The sequence below is a fragment of the Myxine glutinosa genome, chromosome 8 (assembly GCF_964187855.1).
Source record: "Myxine glutinosa chromosome 8, kmMyxGlut1.1, whole genome shotgun sequence".
NCBI lineage: Eukaryota > Metazoa > Chordata > Myxini > Myxiniformes > Myxinidae > Myxine > Myxine glutinosa.
In genome coordinates, this window is record NC_136268.1 from 166,642,995 (window position 1) to 166,663,152 (window position 20,158).

Below are 20,158 nucleotides of genomic sequence, written 5' to 3' on the forward strand. Positions count from 1 at the left end.
AAGAAATCTCGATGTAATAAGTAGGAAAACTCTCTCATCTCCTCTTCCTGTTCAGGCTGGAGTTCCCCAAGGCAGTGTTCTGGGCCCTGTGCTTTTTCTGGTCTTCATCAATGATCTCACTGACTCTCTTGAAAATCCTCTCTATCTCTTTGCTGATGACTCTACTCTCTGTCGCTCCATTCTTCATCCCTCAGATCGGCAGTCTGCAGCCTCCTCACTCTCTGCCGCTCCATTCCTCATCCCTCAGATCGGCAGTCTGCAGCCTCCTCACTCTCTGCAGACCTGGACAAAATCACAGACTGGGCAAACAAGTGGAACATGTCTTTCAATCCTGACAAATCTCACACTCTTACGATGTCTCTCCGAAAAGACCGACTGGACAACCCTCCCATCCACTTTCTGAATAATCCTCTCCAAGAAGTTCTGTCACTCAAGCTTTTGGGTCTCACTATCTGCCATGATCTTTCCTGGGAAAACCACATTTCAAATCTGGCCTCCAAAGCCAGTCGCCGACTGGGCATCCTCCATCGTGCGAAGTCCTTCCTTGGCACACCTGAGCTCCTCACCACATACAAGGCTTTCATCTGCAGCTCAATGGAATACTGCTCTCCCCTCTGGGCTGGTGCTCCTGCCTCACACCTAGCTCGTCTTCACGCTGTTGAAACCAAAGCATTCAGAATCATTGGAATCTCCCGCGATGAAGCTAACTCCAAGGGCCTCTCACTCACTCACCGCAGACAGGTTGGTGGTCTTTCTGTCTTCTACCGACTCCTCTCTGGCCTTGCCCCCCCCACCCCCCCCCAGCTCTCCAAATGTCCCGCAAATATTCCTACAGGTCACACAAGATCTGCCTGCAACCCTCTTATGGTTAAACTGCCAAAATCAAGACTGTCTGCTCACCTTCACTTCTCTTTTCTCCCGCCTCTGGAACAAACTCCCTCACTCTCTTCAATCTCACTCCACCCTCCAGGTCTTTAAAACAGCTGTTCACCACCATCTCTTATCTTCCCCCATCCAAAACCTTGATCTTTTCTACCCCTGCTAATTTTACCCCAATTCCACTTTTTTGAAATACCAACTTCTGTCCTGAAAGTCCTTGGTGTCCTTGTGTTTTATACTTCTCCCTCCCCCCCCCCCCCCCATTCCCACACCTCCTCCCCCCAAGCCCTCTCCCTTCCACACATCTCCCTGCTCTCAAATGTTGTGTTTGTGTGCTTCCCCTTCTCTCCCCATCTTGTCTTCCGCTCCCTCTTTTTATATATTTTGTTTGTCTGCTTGATTTGTTTGTGAAGTAAATGTTAGCTCTTTCACGAGCCTCGATTCAGTATACAAAAAACTGTAGCTTCAGGTTGTTGAATTGTTCTTCACATGGTGGATGAAGCAGTGCTAATTAGTGGTAGGGATTAAGGAGAATTTTCCCCAGTACATACTTACCCTCTGTAATCTTTCCCCTTAAGTTTTGCTGCCAAATGTCTTCTGGCGGCCATGGAAGCCACCGTTAAATTACAATTACTGCGCCGGCAGAAAGCCAAGCAGCAGCCTTTCGGACGAAGCCCTGCCCCCATGGACCTAAGAAGAAAAAGGCCCTCCCACAGGAGTGGTAGAATCGGGTGGGGGGGGGGGGGGGGGGAGGGGGAGGGCGGTGGATGAAGATTCGTCGGGCCACGCCCCGAGGGATGTGATTGGACTGTGGACATAGGCAGAGCATGAGGCGATTTCGAGGGAACTTCTCAATTAGCTCTCAGGAGTGAAGAAGAGAGTGCGCGATCTTTTTGCTCAAACAAGACGCTCGCCATATTTGTTGAGTTGGCTTCGTGAAGTTTGTGCGCTATGGAGGAGAGCGACCGGAGAGAGGGTCGACTGCAGCTCTTTTCTTTGGTGGGCTAGAAGCCACGCTGAACATCCATCCCTAAGCAGTGGGGGAGCCTAAAATAAAACGTCTCGACTTCTCACCTCACCTCGCGTTCGTGGCACCGTCGAGCGCAGCACTGCCGCCATCTTGTGCCAGGTTCCCGCCGGAGGGACATCGAACTCTGAGCCTCGTCCCCAGATGCAAACCGCACAGAAGGACCCGTTGGGCAAGATAAGTGCCAGCCGGCAAGAAGGACATTTTGTTATATTTTACTTTCCCCTGTGTGTTCGTATTTGTGACTGTGTGGAGATGTCTCAAAATTTAGAATTGTTTACCTCAGTTGGAATTTCAATTAGTTTACCTCAACCTTTATTTCGTCATGCTTTATTTTGAATAAATTATTTGATTGTTGAATTTGTTGTGGTGTTTGCATGTTTTGTGGTTTCGGAATAAACCCGTCTTTTCATTCAGATAAACGCCTCGCAACCTTCCATCTCGTGCGCGCGTGCGTTAACAGCCATATTGGGTGCCGCCTCAGGAGTTAAAGCAGTTCGGCTATACGTCATCAGGCGGTCCTAATCGCCGGTGACGTGACAGTACCAATCACTCACGCAAACGAGAAAATGATGAAGAAAAGTGAAAACGAGGTAAGGCATTTCTTCAAACCCACAGAATTACATTTACTGCCCCACCAAGGAGGGTAACATACTGCGAATCCCAAGTTCATTTACTTCCGTTTGTTGTATTTTGTGAGGCAAGCTAACTTAATGAGGGCTGTGTTGGCAGCAATTACCCTTTTTATAGCATGCGTGTGGCCTCACAGCACAGGGTGTGCACTTCCTTGATAAGGAACCATGGCTTGGAGAGGGAGATTGGGGCAATGTGCTGCCGGCAGATTCTTGAGGTTCGAAGGTTCGATGACAAGTTTACCAGCAAAAGATAGACTTTATGTGTGATACTGTATGTCATTTAATTTGCAGTTTAACGAATGGTATTTTATGTTAACTTGTCATTGGCCTGTGTAATGTCGCTGAGTGAAGGAGTATCCACTTCAACAGTGGATATTAATTATACCTCTTGACTGCTTTAAAGGCCCCAAACAATCCCACCATCTTGAGGGATTGGCTAGGGAGTGTATTCCACCCAAATCATTGACCAACCAGCTGGGCAGGCAAGAATATGGAATTTGTTCTAGAAGCAATAAGTGCCAGTGTTAACTTGTCTACCCTTTGACAAAAACACTGTGAGATCTTTAAAATCCACCAAATCGATGCCTCACCCGATATGCAAAACATCAGGATGACAATTCATAACTGGGTCGAGATTTGATCCTCGGATAGACAGCCCAGAGACAAGAGTTCATACCTCTCGGCCATCCTGCCAGCCTAACCCTAAACCTAACCCTAACCCTAACCCTAGCAACCCTAACCCTAACGCTAACCCTAGCAACCCTAACCCTAACCCTAACCCTAGCAACCCTAACTCGAACCCTAACCCTAACAACCCTAACCCTAACCCTAACAACCCTAACCCTAACAACCCTAACTCGAACCCTAACCCTAAACCCAATGCTATCGCAAACCCTAACCCGAGTGCATATGAATGAGAATGAATGAACAAATTACAAACAACTTAAACACCAAAATGCTTCACATACATCGACTACACGATAAGAATCTTTCGACACAAGCAGCCCAAAATGAATATAAATAAGTAAACAAATAAATACATAAATAAATAAATTATAAAAATGTTTATCATTCGGCAGCAAAGTCCACATGGGGAAAACAAACAGTGCTGCGATGACCGCCCGACTGCACTTTGAAATCAATCAATCAATATCGTGTGCAAACAGGTGTTCGTGGTTTGGCACAGAGTTGACAAATGCTGCAATGGGAATACAGTACAAGGCTTTCAGTCAAGTACACGTGTCTTTCATGGACATGTCTGGCTGGAACACAAGCTGCCCTACAACACTGTTACAATCCTTTTTTCTTGGTTTCCTTTATGGGGTAATGGTGATGCACCTTCCTTGGGAAAAGGTCATGTCGTGTCACAATAATAAACCAAACACCTTGATGGCAAATCGTACAAGAAACGTACACGTGAGGTGTGACATTGCTACCCAGTGGACTCTGAGAATTGGAAGGAAGCATTTTGGTAAAATCTGATTTGGTCAACGAATCATCGAGGGTTTATTTTTAAAGTAAACCAAGGAGTAAAAGACCTAAAGTGTCATGGACCCCGTGGTTATAGTAATTTTGCTGTATTGAGTTGAAGGGCCAGCCCATATTTACAAGATGTATGTGTATGTGCAACTGACTTGTGACCATGTGACATGTAAGATTGCGGGTTGTGTACGATTGACATATTCGGTCATCAACATCAATGATGTGGGTCATGTAGTTATATTGTGTAAGATAATTGGTCACGTGACATGTAAGATGCTCGGTTACACTTACACATGCACTCCACCCCTCCCCTCCCTCCACCTGTATCGCTCTGTAATGCTTTGACATCCACTCACCACGCCCACCACCACCTGCATCGCAGGTACTTTAATATTGTCATCCACAAACGATTAAATTATTTTATTGTAGTTTTATAGCCGTAAAGTGGAAATTATACTCACTGTTATGTTGTCTAATAAATAATTATACACATCAACAAAATGGCTGCCACTCCGCGATCTTTCATCAGAATGCGAAAAAATGAACTGCAATGGCCGCCAATCCACTATCTTTGGTCGCATTGAAAAACAAAATCGTCTGCATATGTATACTCCCTCTCAAGTATTTTCTTTGTGCCAAGTTTGAACAAAATCGGTCCATGCATGTCCGGGAAATGGTTGAGGACACGTTTAAGTAATGAAATGGACACCAGTCGGCCATCTTGGAACTGATCTTGGGAAAAACGAAGTGCATATGTAAGCCATCGTTCATCATCTGTTTCCCATGTTTGAACAATATTGTTAAATGCATGTTCGAGAAATCGTTCAGAACGTGTTCAATACCGGGTTTTTTTACAACTTAAATGGCCGCCAGTATCCCAGTCGGCCATATTTGATCAGATCGCAAAATAAAGTGAGGTGCACATATATGACGTCATGTACTGTGCTTGTGCCAAGTTTGAACAAAATCGGTCCATGCATGTCCGAGAACCAAAATCGGTCCATGCAATGTACTGTATCATGGTTGCTTGGGGAAACGTTTAAGTAACGAAATGCCCGCCAGTCGGCCATCTTGGATCTGATCTCAAAAAAAATGACGAGTATGAGTAAAGCCATCATTCGTTATCTTTTTGCAAAGTTTAAACAAGATTGGTAAATGCATGTTCGAGAAATGGCTGAGGACGTGTTCAACGTTGGGTTTTTTTACAGCTATATTGGTCGCCAGTCGGACATATTTGATGGAATCTCAAAGGAAAATAATTTGCATACGTATACCATAATGTATACCATCATGTGTCGTCTTTGTGACAAGTTTGTACACAATCTGTCTGTACATGTCTGAGATATGGCTGCGGACGGACAGATGGACGGATGGACGAGACCCAATCCATAAGTCCCTGTTTCTGACCAACTCCAACAGGGGCTAATAAAATCATGGAATCATGATCATGGAATCATGAAGATTAAGCTAAAATGAATATTGAATGTATAAAAAGTATGGGGTTGGCATGTTCACGTGTCCCCAACTGAACCACTTCGCTTGATGATAAAGGTGAAACCAGGTTTGAATCCCATATACAAAATATTTCTGTCCATTATCTCTCAAAATACTTCCAATTCAAGTTAAGGAATATTCATCTCTTTAAACGTCTTTGCCCTGCATTCCATTTACGTGCCCCGCATTCCATTTACGTGCTCTGCATTCCATTTACGTGCCCCGCATTCCATTTACGTGCCCCGCATTCCATTTACGTGCCCTGCATTCCATTTACGTGCCCTGCATTCCATTTACGTGCCCTGCATTCCATTTACGTGCCCCGCATTCCATTTACGTGCCCCGCATTCCATTTACATGCCCTGCATTCCATTTACGTGCCCCGCATTCCATTTACGTGCCCCGCATTCCATTTACGTGCCCCGCATTCCATTTACATGCCCTGCATTCCATTTACGTGCCCTGCATTCCATTTACGTGCCCTGCATTCCATTTACGTGCCCTGCATTCCATTTACGTGCCCTGCATTCCATTTACGTGCCCCGCATTCCATTTACATGCCCTGCATTCCATTTACGTGCCCTGCATTCCATTTACGTGCCCTGCATTCCATTTACGTGCCCTGCATTCCTCTTCCACGAGCCTTCAATCAATGTCAAAATTAATTGCCAGCGACGTGAAAGACATTTTCGCGATATATTAAATCACGTGACGTCCAGAGTGTTTGCAAGGCCTTCACGCAGAGAGGAATCACAGAGAGGAATCACAGAGAGGAATCACAGAGAGGAATCACAGAGAGGAATCACAGAGAGGAATCACAGACAGGAATCACAGACAGGAATCACAGAGAGGAATCACAGACAGGAATCACAGACAGGAATCACAGCGATGGAGAAGCTCAGGGGACGGAAACATGGAACAGGGAGTGCACTGTCAACGTGGCGGGGGTCCAAGGCCCGTGGGTCTCTACACACTTCCTGTATGGACTTACATCCAAGTCCGATACGATGACGGAGGCATTCCACGTGGTTATTTTGTTCCACATTTGCTAAATGTGTGATGTTGTCATCTTCAGATGTTTATTCTTTCACCACGCCGAGCAATATGTCAACCCTAACAACCCAACAAAGCAACCCGTCATTGCCCTCTGGACACCATGGTATGGACATAACGACAGTTAAAAACAAATTAATTTGCGGAAATACTCACAGTCTGAAAAAAGGGTCTATGGGGGCAAAATGGCTGTAAAATCAAATCACCTTCATCATCGGACAAGTCCAAGGCCTCATTCATTGTCTCCGGGACATTCAGCTTGTGTTTCTCCATTGTGTTCTGGGCAAAAGAAAAGAGAAAATGTTGTTAGCCACAAGTCCCTCCTCCAGGCTGACAAACTTCCTCGTTCATGTACTGTCACAACGCCATGTCCCACAATGATACTGTATTCGTTAGAAACGATTACAATCCGCGCAACGTTACCATCTGGCATCTAAATCGTTACCATCGTTACCAGACGTTACCATCTGGCCTTCTACCATTCGCTTTCAAACCGAGCACACGATGGACCAGACCACGTGCAATGAGCTTCGGCCCGACCACGCGTGGCCTGAAAAACCACACCGAGCGGTTAAAGTCCAAATAGGGTGTGGATTTGGAAACATAATATATTTAATTTTCATCTCAACAACCATGATACATGGAGCAAGCAACCGAAGAAAGCTGATTAACCAACAACATTACAAAAAGTTGTGGAGCAAAAAAAAAACTTTTGCTGGAGATTAAATAATATACCGTATATATATTCATTGATAATTTAATCGATAGCGGAGTGGGATTTACCGACCACCAATCTCGCCAAACGGAATGGGTGGTTCGTGTGCAGCCACCCGGCTGCTGGTTGCATCATTTCTGTGGGCACGTATGTCGCTGATGCAATGCCTCTCTTTAACCAGTTATCTGGTACTCCAAGATTTTGCCGACCTCGGAAGGATGACAGGCTGAGTCAACCCCACCTGGCGTTAATTCAACGGGATTCAAACTCAGGACCTTAGAATCCCAAGCCCGCCACCCTAACCATGAGGCCAACACCAGGTATGCCAAACGGAATGAAACATTGCTACTCGGTGCACAAAGTTTGATGATGTAATGGAGAACACATCAATTTAGACCAATCTCATCAACCAGACTGGAGAAAAAAAACCTCATTCACAAGCTTGACGTCACAATTAGCTAGACGTCACAATAAAGTGGCCGTCACAATAAGCTAGATGTCACAATAAGCGAGATGTCATAATAAGCGGGCGTCACAATAAAGTGGACGTCACAATTAGCTAGTGGTCATAATAAGCTAGACGTCACAATTAGCTAGTGGTCACAATTATCTAGACGTCACAATTAGCTAGCCGTCACAATTATCTAGACGTCACAATTAGCTAGACGTCACAATAAGCTAGACGTCATAATAAGCTTGTCGTCACGGTAAGCTAGTCGTGACAATAAGCTAATGTCACAATTAGCTAGGCGTCACAATAAGCTAGACGTCACAATAAGCTAGACGTCACACTAAGGCAAACGTCACAATAAGGTAAACGTCACAATAAGATAGATGTCACAATAAGGTAAACGTCACAATAAGCTAGTCATCATAATAAGCTAGTCGTCACAATAAGCTAGACGTCATAATAAGCTAAACGTCACAATTAGCTAGACGTCACAATTATCTCGACTTCACAATTATCTAGACGTCACAATTAGCTAGACGTCACAATAAGCTAGACGTCATAATAAGCTAGATGTCACAATAAGCTATATATCACAATGAGCTCAGCTTGTGTCATCTAGCAATAATAAGCTAGATGTCACAATAAGCTATATATCACAATGAGCTAGACGTCACAATAAGCTAGTCGTCACAATAAGCTAGAAGTCAGACTAAGGCAAACGTCAGACTAAGGCAAACGTCACAATAAGATAGCCGTCACAATAAGCTAGATGTCACAATTAGCTAGACGTCACAATAAGCTAGTCGTCATAATAAGCTAGTCATCACAATAAGCTAGACGTCATAATAAGCTAGATGTCACAATTAGCTAGTGGTCACAATTATCTAGACGTCACAATTAGCTAGACGTCACAATTAGCTAGAGGTCACAATAAGCTAGTCGTCATAATAAGCTAGTCATCACAATAAGCTAGACGTCATAATAAGCTAGATGTCACAATTAGCTAGTGGTCACAATTATCTATACGTCACAATTAGCTAGACGTCACAATTAGCTAGACGTCACAATAAGCTAGTCGTCATAATAAGCTAGTCATCACAATAAGCTAGACGTCATAATAAGCTAGATGTCACAATTAGCTAGTGGTCACAATTATCTAGACGTCACAATTAGCTAGACGTCACAATTAGCTAGAGGTCACAATAAGCTAGACGTCATAATAAGCTTGTCGTCACGGTAAGCTAGTCGTGACAATAGGCTAACGTCACAATTAGCTAGACGTCACAATAAGCTAGACGTCGCAATTAGCTAGACGTCACAATAAGCTAGACGTCACAATTATCTGGATGTCACAGTAAGCTAGTCGTGACAATAAGCTAGACATCACAATAAACTATACGTCACAATAGGATAGCCGTCACAATAAGATAGTCGTCACAATAATCTAGTCGTCACAATAAGCTATATCTCACAATAAGATAAGAAGTCACGATAAGATAGACTTCACAATAAGTGAGACATCACAATTAGCTAGACGTCACAATTAGGTAGCCCCCATAAGCTATGCCTGAAAATCAATCCAAAATGAGGAAAGTGGGTTATTTGATTCAGCACACAATCAAATACACAGAGCTATAGTCACTAGGAGTGCAGGAGCATCGTATTAATGGCCATACATTGGGACCATTGCAAAGAGTGATTACTCGTTACCCTGCGCTCCCGAAGCAAAAAGCGTGGTTAAGCAATCGAACGAGTACAGTACCGTACATGTGCCGTGTCTGCATTTTTAAAATTCATTTTCTCGGCAACCGTTGGTCCGATTGACACGAAATTTTACCGTAGGAGCGCCTCCGCCTGTCGAATTTTTTTATTCATAATTATGATGCCATATGTCACGTGGTACGGACGCCATCTTGGAAAAACGTTACACTTATATATCACCCAAACCGCTCAGTGGAAAAAAATGGAAACATGGCTCATTGTCAAGTACTCCGCTTGGGGAATAACATATGTTAACGATGATGTCATCGCCACCTTAATTATGAGGTCATAATTCGACAAGTACAAAGCTTGATTCGATGAGTATGAATTTTTTTTTCGCTGCAATTCTTGGTCCGATTGACACGAAATTTTCACTATAGGAGGGCCTCCTCCTGTAGAATATTTTAATGATTATTATGACGTCATAGGTCACGTAGTGCAGGCGCCATCTTGGGAAAACTTCACACCTCCATATCTCTGAAACCACTCCATGGAAAAAATTGAGACCTGCTCATTGTCAACTACTCCCCATGGGGAATAAGATATGTTAATGATGATGTCATCGGTGCCTTCATTATGATGTCATAAACAAATACAACACTTATCCATCTAATCATTATTTAATTTTTTTTCAGCAACTGTTGGTCTGATGGACACGAAATTTTCACCATAGGAGCGCCTCCTCCTTTAGAATATTTTAATGATAATCATGACGTCATAGGTCATGTGTTACAGGCGCCATCTTGGAAAAACCGAAAAACGTTGCACCTGTATATTTCCAAAACCGCTCTATGGAAAAAATTGAAACATGGCTCATTGTAAAGAACTCTATATAGGGAATATGTGTTGTTAATTAACGATGACGTCATTGGTGCCATAATTATGACGTTATAATTCGACAGGGACAATGCTTAGTCTGATCAGTTTTAAATTTATTGAGCATGATCGATGCAACAATTATATTAGAGAATATAAATTTATGATGTCATCGCTCACGTGGTCTGGCAGCCATATTGGATCAAAAAAAAAAAGAAACGTTCAAAAATAGAAGAGTTGGTTCACACCAAGTTGACTGTGCAGAGTAAGTATTCTATGAATACCATCTAGTTATTTATGGTACACACTATACCGATCTGTACACGGATTACACTGCAACAGGTCAAATGGACATAATCAGTGGGATATAAAGCAGACACATTTAAACCAAAAGAGGTATGACAATAACACCTTGATTTCCATCAGAGAGACACAGGCAGCCAGAGGATACAGAACAGGTAAGGTGCAAAGATGAGAGGCAGATGTTCAAATGATACGATTAGATTGTTAGATTAATGATAAGATTTTTAGCTCTTCGATGTAGCCTGGTGTTGGCTTAGCGGTTAGGGTGCCGGCTTGGGATCCTGGGTTCGAATCCCGGTCTAATCGCTGAATTAACACCAGGGGGGTTGACTCAGCCTGTCATCCTTCTGAGGTCGGCAAATTGAGTACCAGTTCACTGGTAATTCCCTGTGTGTCGCAAGAGTCGACTAACAGGATTGGCGGCAGGAAGGGCATCCGGCCGTAAAACATTGCTTCAAAAAGGGGACCATGGTGCCCGAAAAAGGCCAACCCCTGCTCTGCAGGGAAAAATGGCCTCCAAAGGTGGTTCTTCTTCTTCTTCTTCATGAGCCTCGATCTTGTATACAAAATAAAATAAATGTTTTGTGAAAATACTTGTGGACATGAACTGAGATTCAGACTCGCATTTCAATACAAGAAAATACACTTAGAGTAGGCGAGCATTTATCACATTACACCTGGGCCATATCCAAACTAACACCTAGAAGGGTTGCCAACTGTCGGGTGTGTTTATTGTGTTGGCTGGGATGCTACGATTCAACATGCTCGCCATTCAATTCAACATGTAGGCCTATATCGTGATGTCATCACGTGCACGGGTACATTGTCCCATCGTCAGAGAATATACCGTCATGTCATCACGTGCACCTGTACATTGTCCAAGCATCACAGAATATATAGTAATGTCATCGCGTGCACGCCGCACGGGTACATTGTCCCATCGTCACAGAATATACCGTCATGTCATCCCGTGCACCTGCACATTGTCCAAGCATCACAGAATATATATTAATGTCATCGCGTGCACCTGTACATTGTCCCAGCATCACAGAATATATCGTCATGTCATCACGTGCACCTGTACATTGTCCCAGCATCACAGAATATATCGTCATGTCATTACGTGCACCTGTACATTGTCCCAGCATCACAGAATATATCGTGATGTCATCACGTGCACAGGTACATTGTCCCATCATCACAGAATATACCGTCATGTCATCACGTGCACCTGTACATTGTCCCAGCATCACAGAATATATCGTAAAGTCATCACGTGCACCTGTACATTGTCCATTCATCACAGAATATACCGTCATGTCATCACGTGCATCTGTGCATTGTCCCAGCATCACAGAATATATCGTAAAGTCATCACGTGCACCTATACATTGTCCGTTCATCACAGAATATACCGTCATGTCATCACATGCATCTGTGCATTGTCCCATGTCCCAGTATCACAGAATATATCGTCATGTCATCACGTGCACCTGTACATTGTCCATTCATCACAGAATATACCATCATGTCATCACGTGCACCTGTACATTGTCCCCACGTGCACCTGTACATTGTCCCAGTATCACAGAATATACCGTCATGTCATCACGTGCACCTGTACATTGTCCCAGTATCACAGAATATACCGTCATGTCATCACGTGCACCTGTACATTGTCCCAGTCACAGAATATATCGTCATGTCATCACGTGCACCTGTACATTGTCCCAATATCACAGAATATACCGTCATGTCATCACGTGCACCTGTACATTGTCCCAGCATCACAGAATATATCGTAAAGTCATCACATGCACCTATACATTGTCCATTCATCACAGAATATACCGTCATGTCATCACGTGCATCTGTACATTGTCCCATGTCCCAGTATCACAGAATATATCGTCATGTCATCACGTGCACCTGTACATTGTCCATTCATCACAGAATATACCATCATGTCATCACGTGCACCTGTACATTGTCCCCACGTGCACCTGTACATTGTCCAAGCATCACAGAATATATGGCCATGTCATCACGTGCACATTGTCCATTCATCACAGAATATAACGTCATGTCATCACGTGCGCCTGTACATTGTCCCAGCATCACAGAATATACTGTCATGTCATCACATGCACCTGTACATTGTCCATTCATCACAGAATATATCGTCATGTCATCACGTGCACCTGTACATTGTCCCAGCATCACAGAATATACTGTCATGTCATTACATGCACCTGTACATTGTCCATTCATCACAGAATATACCATCATGTCATCACGTGCATGGGTACATTGTCCATTCATCACAGAATATACTGTCATGTCATCACGTGCACATTGTACATTGTCCATTCATCACAGAATATACCATCATGTCATCACGTGCACCTGTGCATTGTCCATTCATCACAGAATATCCCGTCATGTCATCACGTGCACCTGTACATTGTCCCAGCATCACAGAATATGCTGTCATGTCATCACATGCACCTGTAAATTGTCCAATCATTACAGAATATATCGTCATGTCATCACGTGCACCTGTACATTGTCCCAGCATCACAGAATATACCGCCATGTCATCACGTGCATGGGTACATTGTCCATTCATCACAGAATATACCGTCATGTCATCACGTGCATGGGTACATTGTCCATTCATCACAGAATATACCGTCATGTCATCACGTGCACGGGTACATTGTCCATTCATCACAGAATATACCGTCATGTCATCACGTGCACGGGTACATTGTCCATTCATCACAGAATATACCGTCATGTCATCACGTGCACGGGTACATTGTCCATTCATCACAGAATATGCTGTCATGTCATCACGTGCACGGGTACATTGTCCATTCATCACAGAATATATCACCATGTCATCACGTGCACGGGTACATTGTCCATTCATCACAGAATATATCGTCATGTCATCACGTGCACCTGTACATTGTCCCAGCATCACAGAATATACCGTTATGTCATCACGTGCACGGGTACATTGTCCATTCATCACAGAATATACCGTCATGTCATCACGTGCATCTGTACATTGTCCCAGCATCACAGAATATACCGTTATGTCATCACGTGCACGGGTACATTGTCCATTCATCACAGAATATACCGTCATGTCATCACGTGCATCTGTACATTGTCCCAGTATCACAGAATATACCGTCATGTCATCACGTGCACCTGTACATTGTCCCAGTATCACAGAATATATCGTCATGTCATCTTGTGCACCTGTACATTGTCCCATCGTCACAGAATATATCGTCATGTCATCACGTGCACCTGTACATTGTCCCATCGTCACAGAATATACCGTCATGTCATCACGTGCACCTGTACATTGTCGCATTGTCACAGAATATACCGTCATGTCATCACGTGCACCTGTACATTGTCCCAGTATCAGAGAATATATCGTCATGTCATCACGTGCACCTGTACATTGTCCCAGTATCACAGAATATATCGTCATGTCATCTTGTGCACCTGTACATTGTCCCATTGTCACAGAATATACCGTCATGTCATCACGTGCACCTGTACATTGTCCCAGTATCAGAGAATATATCGTCATGTCATCACGTGCACCTGTACATTGTCCCAGTATCAGAGAATATATCGTCATGTCATCACGTGCACCTGTACATTGTCCCAGTATCACAGAATATATCGTCATGTCATCACGTGCACCTGTACATTGTCCATTCATCACAGAATATATCGTCATGTCATCACGTGCACCTGTACATTGTCCCATCGTCACAGAATATACCGTCATGTCATCACGTGCACCTGTACATTGTCCCAGTATCACAGAATATACCGTCATGTCATCACGTGCACCTGTACATTGTCCCATTGTCACAGTGCAGGAGAGCTTCAGTAAGTGCACACTAATCCAATGGGTGATTTTTCTCGAAGCTCAAACTAATTGATAGGTTGTTGTTTTATTTATCTAGTACATGACACGCATCCTTAAGGATGAGAATTTCCACTGTTGGCCGGTGGTAAATAATGGTGTTATGTGTCATCGAAGGGAGTACTTTTCAAACAGCTCAGCCCAAGCAGGTAAATGGCAAATTATGGTACTTTTCTTTACAACAAATACAGGTGCAAATTTTGTCTTTTCGCAACTTAAATGCAAATGAAAAAGCTAGCTTTAGACTGCCATTCAAAAAAGGGATGCTCCAGGATGCAGCAACATTTGATGGAATTGAATTCTTCTTCTTTTTTAACGATCACTATTATTCCCACTTGTGAGGTTGGTGGGGGTTGGGGTGGGGGGGGGGGGGGGAACTTGGGGGGCCAAAGTCTTCCATGAAACAGCTGGCCCAACTTGACGTTGTCTAAGTAGTTGGGACAGGAACTCGTAATTTGCCCATTTAACATCCATCGGAGGGACAATGCATATATTGATGAATCCCCCTGCCTGTGAAACACCAGGATGAGATTTTATACCTGGGTCGGGACTCAAACCCAGTGTAGACAGCTCACAGGTGAGTGTGCGTACCTCTAGACCATCCTGACAGCCCATGGAATGAAATAAAAATGGTAAATTGCAATAACATTTGACCCCATTGAGTGCTTGCTACCCCTGAATACATTGGCCTTGCATTCTGATTCGAGTTTAGCTTAAATAGTTCCCAATTTCGATAATCTCGATGCTTTAGCACAAACATTTTGTGTACGCTAAATAGTCATGCAGACATATCTGCGGCATTGTTTTGTTCACTTGATGGACACAAAAATACAACATGACAAAATTTTTTGCAAGCACCACGAGTTGAGATGGTGACAATAGCAGAGCACTTCCACATGACTTGATGCCAAATCTGAACCAAATTCAGACAGTGAGAAACGCCATATTGAAGCCAGGAAACTTTTTAAAATCTTCCATCAACTCCGTCTTCATGGAAATAAATTAAACAAAGGAAAACGAAAGAATTCATAGAACACGGACAACCAGTGTTCAAGTGTAAACTTCAATAAAAACAAAACTAGATTATCATGTGAAAATGCGAAGCCCGTCTGCGTCCGTTTGCATTCAGACGTCTTGTTATTTTCCATGAGCTCAAACTAATGAAAACACTTTTAAAAAGTACAAAATGAAAATTGATGATTTTATGCAGCCTTGACCTTTGAGCTTTCAATCTAAAAAAATAATCAGCCTCAATCTTTTGATTGGTGAACCGATTATATGACCCAAAATGCAAGTTCTTACAACTTCAGGTCAATTGGACGAAAATTGACAATTTTATGTGGCACTGACCTTTGACCTTTTGACACAATTATTAATTTGCCTCCTCCGTATTATCAGAATAAAGCTTTGGTGAAAATTTGATGACAAAACTCAAATGGTAAAAAAGTTATGCCCTGGACACACACACACACACACACACACACACACACACACACACATGGGTGGACACAGACACACAGACACACACACACACACACACACACACACACACACATAGATACCCACACAGATACACACACACACACACACACACACACACACATAGATACCCACACAGATACACACACACACACACACACACACACACACACACAGATACACACACACACACAAAGATACCCGCACAGATACACACACACACACACACACACACACACACACACACACACACACACACACACACACACACACACACATACACATAGATACACACACAGATACACACACAGATACACACACACACACAGATACCCACACAGATACACACACACACACACACAGATACTCACACACACACACAGAGATACCCGCACAGATACACACACACACACATACACACACACACACACACACACACACACACAAATAGAAACACACACATACACACACACACACACACACGCACACACACACATATACACACACACATATACACACACACATATACATACACACACACACACACACATATACACACACACACACACACACACTATGTTGCCATGAAATTGTCCATTACCTTGTGCTGCCCTTACCGCACTTCCTTCGGAGTCTTCTCTCGTTACAGGCCTCAGTGTATCTACCACCGAGATGTAGCCAAGACGACGTGAAATGGCCAGAGCTGTGTTTCCATTCTGCATGAGAAGATAATGTTTCCGTTTGAATATGAACAGGTGTCTACACAGGTATATGTAAAACGAAGTATTTAAAAGTGGGGAAGGAACAATAAACACAATAAATCATACAAATAACCAAATTATAACAACAATAACAATGCTGACGGCAATCATTGTGTATAATGTAGTATAATGGACGATACACCGCAGGCTCCAGGTTAGAGTTCCACATCCACCTGAATGATCTTTATTCCACGTTTTTCAAAAAACAAGTGGAATTGTGAAGGCAAATTGTCAATTATGGGAAATTGCAGGTAAAAACCCAGGTGTCTCACTAATAACATTCAGAGAGGTGGCATGGATAACATGATCATTCACAGGTAGCACACTCACCTGTGAGCTACCTAGTCTGAGTTTTATTGTCAAACTGACTATGAACTGTGTAGTGAAATTATACCAAGGTGAACCCAGGGTGTGCTCGCTACAGAAGGGGCGTCTATAAGACCCGGGACAACCGGGGCGCGCGGACACTCCAGCGGAACTCACTGTGACATAGTCCTGTAGTTTGAATGGTATGTACGCCCCTAAATGCTGCGCTGACTGTCCTCTCTGTTGGACCATTGCTATATTGAATCGACCATTGCTCATGAAATACTCTGATTTTAATGCCTGTTGCATGCATGTATTCTTACAGGATGTACTACAGATCTAAATGATATTAAACCTACCCAGAGGTCAAGTCGTGTCTGAGCTTGATTTTCACGACATTTAATATCATTTAGATCGCCGGAATGGCTGACCACAAGATGATCGTGGTACCGATTCTCGGAGCCGACCCTCAAGCTGAGGGATCAGCATCGGAGTTCACTCACTGGCTCAAAACGCTGGAGAATTACTTTGCTGCTCACGAAACAGAGCCCACCGCAGCGATGAAGCTGTCCGTGTTACAGTCGAAGGTCTATCACACCGTTTTCCGGAACATTTCCCGATTTGGGACGTACGCTACGGCTCTAGCCGAGCTGAAGCGCCTCTACGTAAAAGACACAGAGCGCTGTGCACGGCCGGCATCAACTCTCTCAGCGGCGACAGCAACCATCTGAATCGATCGATCGCTTCGCGCAGGAGTTGCGCTACCTGTTGGCAGACTGCGTGCAGGACGTCCGGACCCACGAGCAAGTGCAGGACGACTTGCTCCGAGATTCATTCATCTCCGGAATTAATTCTGGAGTCTTGCGGCTCCGGCTCCTGGAGGTCGCGGATCTGACATTTACAGAGGCACTACGGCTGGCACGCGTATACACAGATGCCCGAGAACAATCCACCGCATATGATCACCCACGTGTCGTGGCGGGGACCTCGCAACTCGCGCGACCGGAGAGGGCTACCGCCGAGGATACGGAGGAGGACCCGACCACTACGGCCGAGTCTCTGGGAGCTCCTGAAGCGGACTCCGCTTCCGGCCTCACTGCTGCCGCCGCTGCCCGGCCACGGCCTGACCGGTATGCAAAATGTTATTTTTGCGGGAATCGGCAGCACCCTCGCTCTGAATGCCCGGCCCGGGAGGCTACATGCCACCTGTGCTCCACCAAGGGCCATTTTGCAAAGGTCTGCAGGAAGGCCGCTCGGGGCACGCGTCCCCGCGCGACCTTGAATGGGCTCATCGCGGAGCCAACGGATCGAGCGCCGGACGGGGCGCCTCACTCGGCTTTGAAGAGCCGCTCTCCTTCTCGCGGGCCTCTGGCTACACGCCCGACCTTGGTGAGATACACCGGGCCACCGAAACAAATGGCGCGAACGCGACCGGCCACAGCGCGACTGACCTTGACTGGCGTTCGAACGCCTACTTCAAACAAGCGACATGCTCCTGCTTTGGAAACTCCTCTCGATGTGCGGCAAACGCAGCACGTGACTCGAGCCCCATCTGGCGGCGGCTCTTACGAATTACATGCACCCACTTTGGCATATGAATCTGCAGACGGCAGAGATCTTTCTCACGTGACTCGAGCGCCATCTGGCGGCTGCTCTTACGACCTACACACACCCACTCTGGCAAATGAAACTGCTGATGAGCCAACTGACTTCAATGCTCCTGCTGAGGCCCAACCTGCCGACGCTGCCCGAAGGATTGCAGCCGGCGTGGGATCCACCCGCGAGGCGTGATCTTCTCGCCCGGCCGGTACAATACCTGCCGGGTCTGCCGGCCTTGCGCAGGCCATCATTCCGCTCACGGTCGCGGGCGTTTTTGCGCAAGCTTTGATTGACACGGGGTCCACGGATAGTTTTATCGATCAGCGACTCGTGCATCAACATGGGTGGCCGGTTCTCGGGACAACCCGCCGGATCTTCATGGCCTCTCAGGGACTTCGGTTGAGCACAAAAGGGGCGTGTCGATTGAAACTTGTGATAAAGGGACGCACGTTCCCGGACGTGTATCTCATGGTATTACCTGCTTTATGCGCTGACGTTCTGTTAGGACTTGATTTCCTTAAGCGGCATGGACGTTTGGAAATAGACTTCGGTGGGCCGGACACGCTCGCTGTGTGCGCCCTCGCTCAAATGGACATGGAGCCACTCTCACTGTTCCCCAACCTGACCACTGATTGTACCCCTGTAGCTGTCAAATCGCGGCGCTACTCTCGCGCGGACGCGCAATTCATTGCGGAAGAAACGGCCCTGCTCTTAAAGGACAGTATTATAGAACACAGTAGGTCACCATGGCGGGCCCAAGTCTTAGTGGTGCGGAGTGAGGCCCACCGCCGGCGCATGGTAATCGACTATTCGCAGACGATTAATCGTTTTACACAGCTGGATGCCTACCCCTTACCGGGGATGGACGCCCTGGTACGCCAGGTGGCCCTGTATTCCGTTTATAGCACTCTCGATCTGCGTAGTGCGTATCATCAAGTCCCCATCTCTAGGGCTGATCGCGTCTTTACAGCCTTTGAATCGGGTCAGCGGTTGTACCAGTTCACGAGACTTCCCTTTGGGGTAACTAACGGAGTCGCTTGTTTTCAGAGGGCTATGGATGACCTCGTTGCGAAGGAGAATTTGACCGATGTCTTTGTCTATCTGGACAATCTTACGGTTTGTGGGTATGACCAGGAGCATCACGACGCTAATCTGAAACGCTTCCTCGAGGTCGCGCGGAAATATCGCCTAACCATGAATGTGGCTAAGTGTCGATACTCTCTACGCACGGTAGACCTTTTGGGGTACACCGTGACCCATGGCTCCGTCTCTCCGGATAAGGAGCGTCTGCGCCCTTTGCTCGATATGGCTCCGCCTAGCAATCGGGCTTCGCTGAAACGCGCTCTAGGGCTGTTCGCCCACTACTCAAAGTGGGTGCAAAATTTCTCCGCGAAGCTCCGCCCCCTCGTGGCCTGCGACACTTTCCCCATGGGCCC

At 45.2% G+C, this 20,158-nt stretch overlaps 1 protein-coding gene across 1 annotated transcript in view; it reads right to left on the reverse strand.

Annotated features, from left to right (window-relative positions):
* LOC137433066 (ankyrin-3) overlaps positions 1–20,158 on the reverse strand; it is a 482,046-nt gene that overhangs the window by 106,571 nt on the left and 355,317 nt on the right. Inside the window, exons 21-22 of the mRNA XM_078784014.1 lie at positions 16,674–16,772; positions 6,777–6,849 (exon numbers count right to left, since the gene is read on the reverse strand). Coding sequence (XP_078640140.1) covers positions 6,777–6,849; positions 16,674–16,772 — 172 coding nt within the window. The remainder of the gene's footprint in view (positions 1–6,776; positions 6,850–16,673; positions 16,773–20,158) is intronic.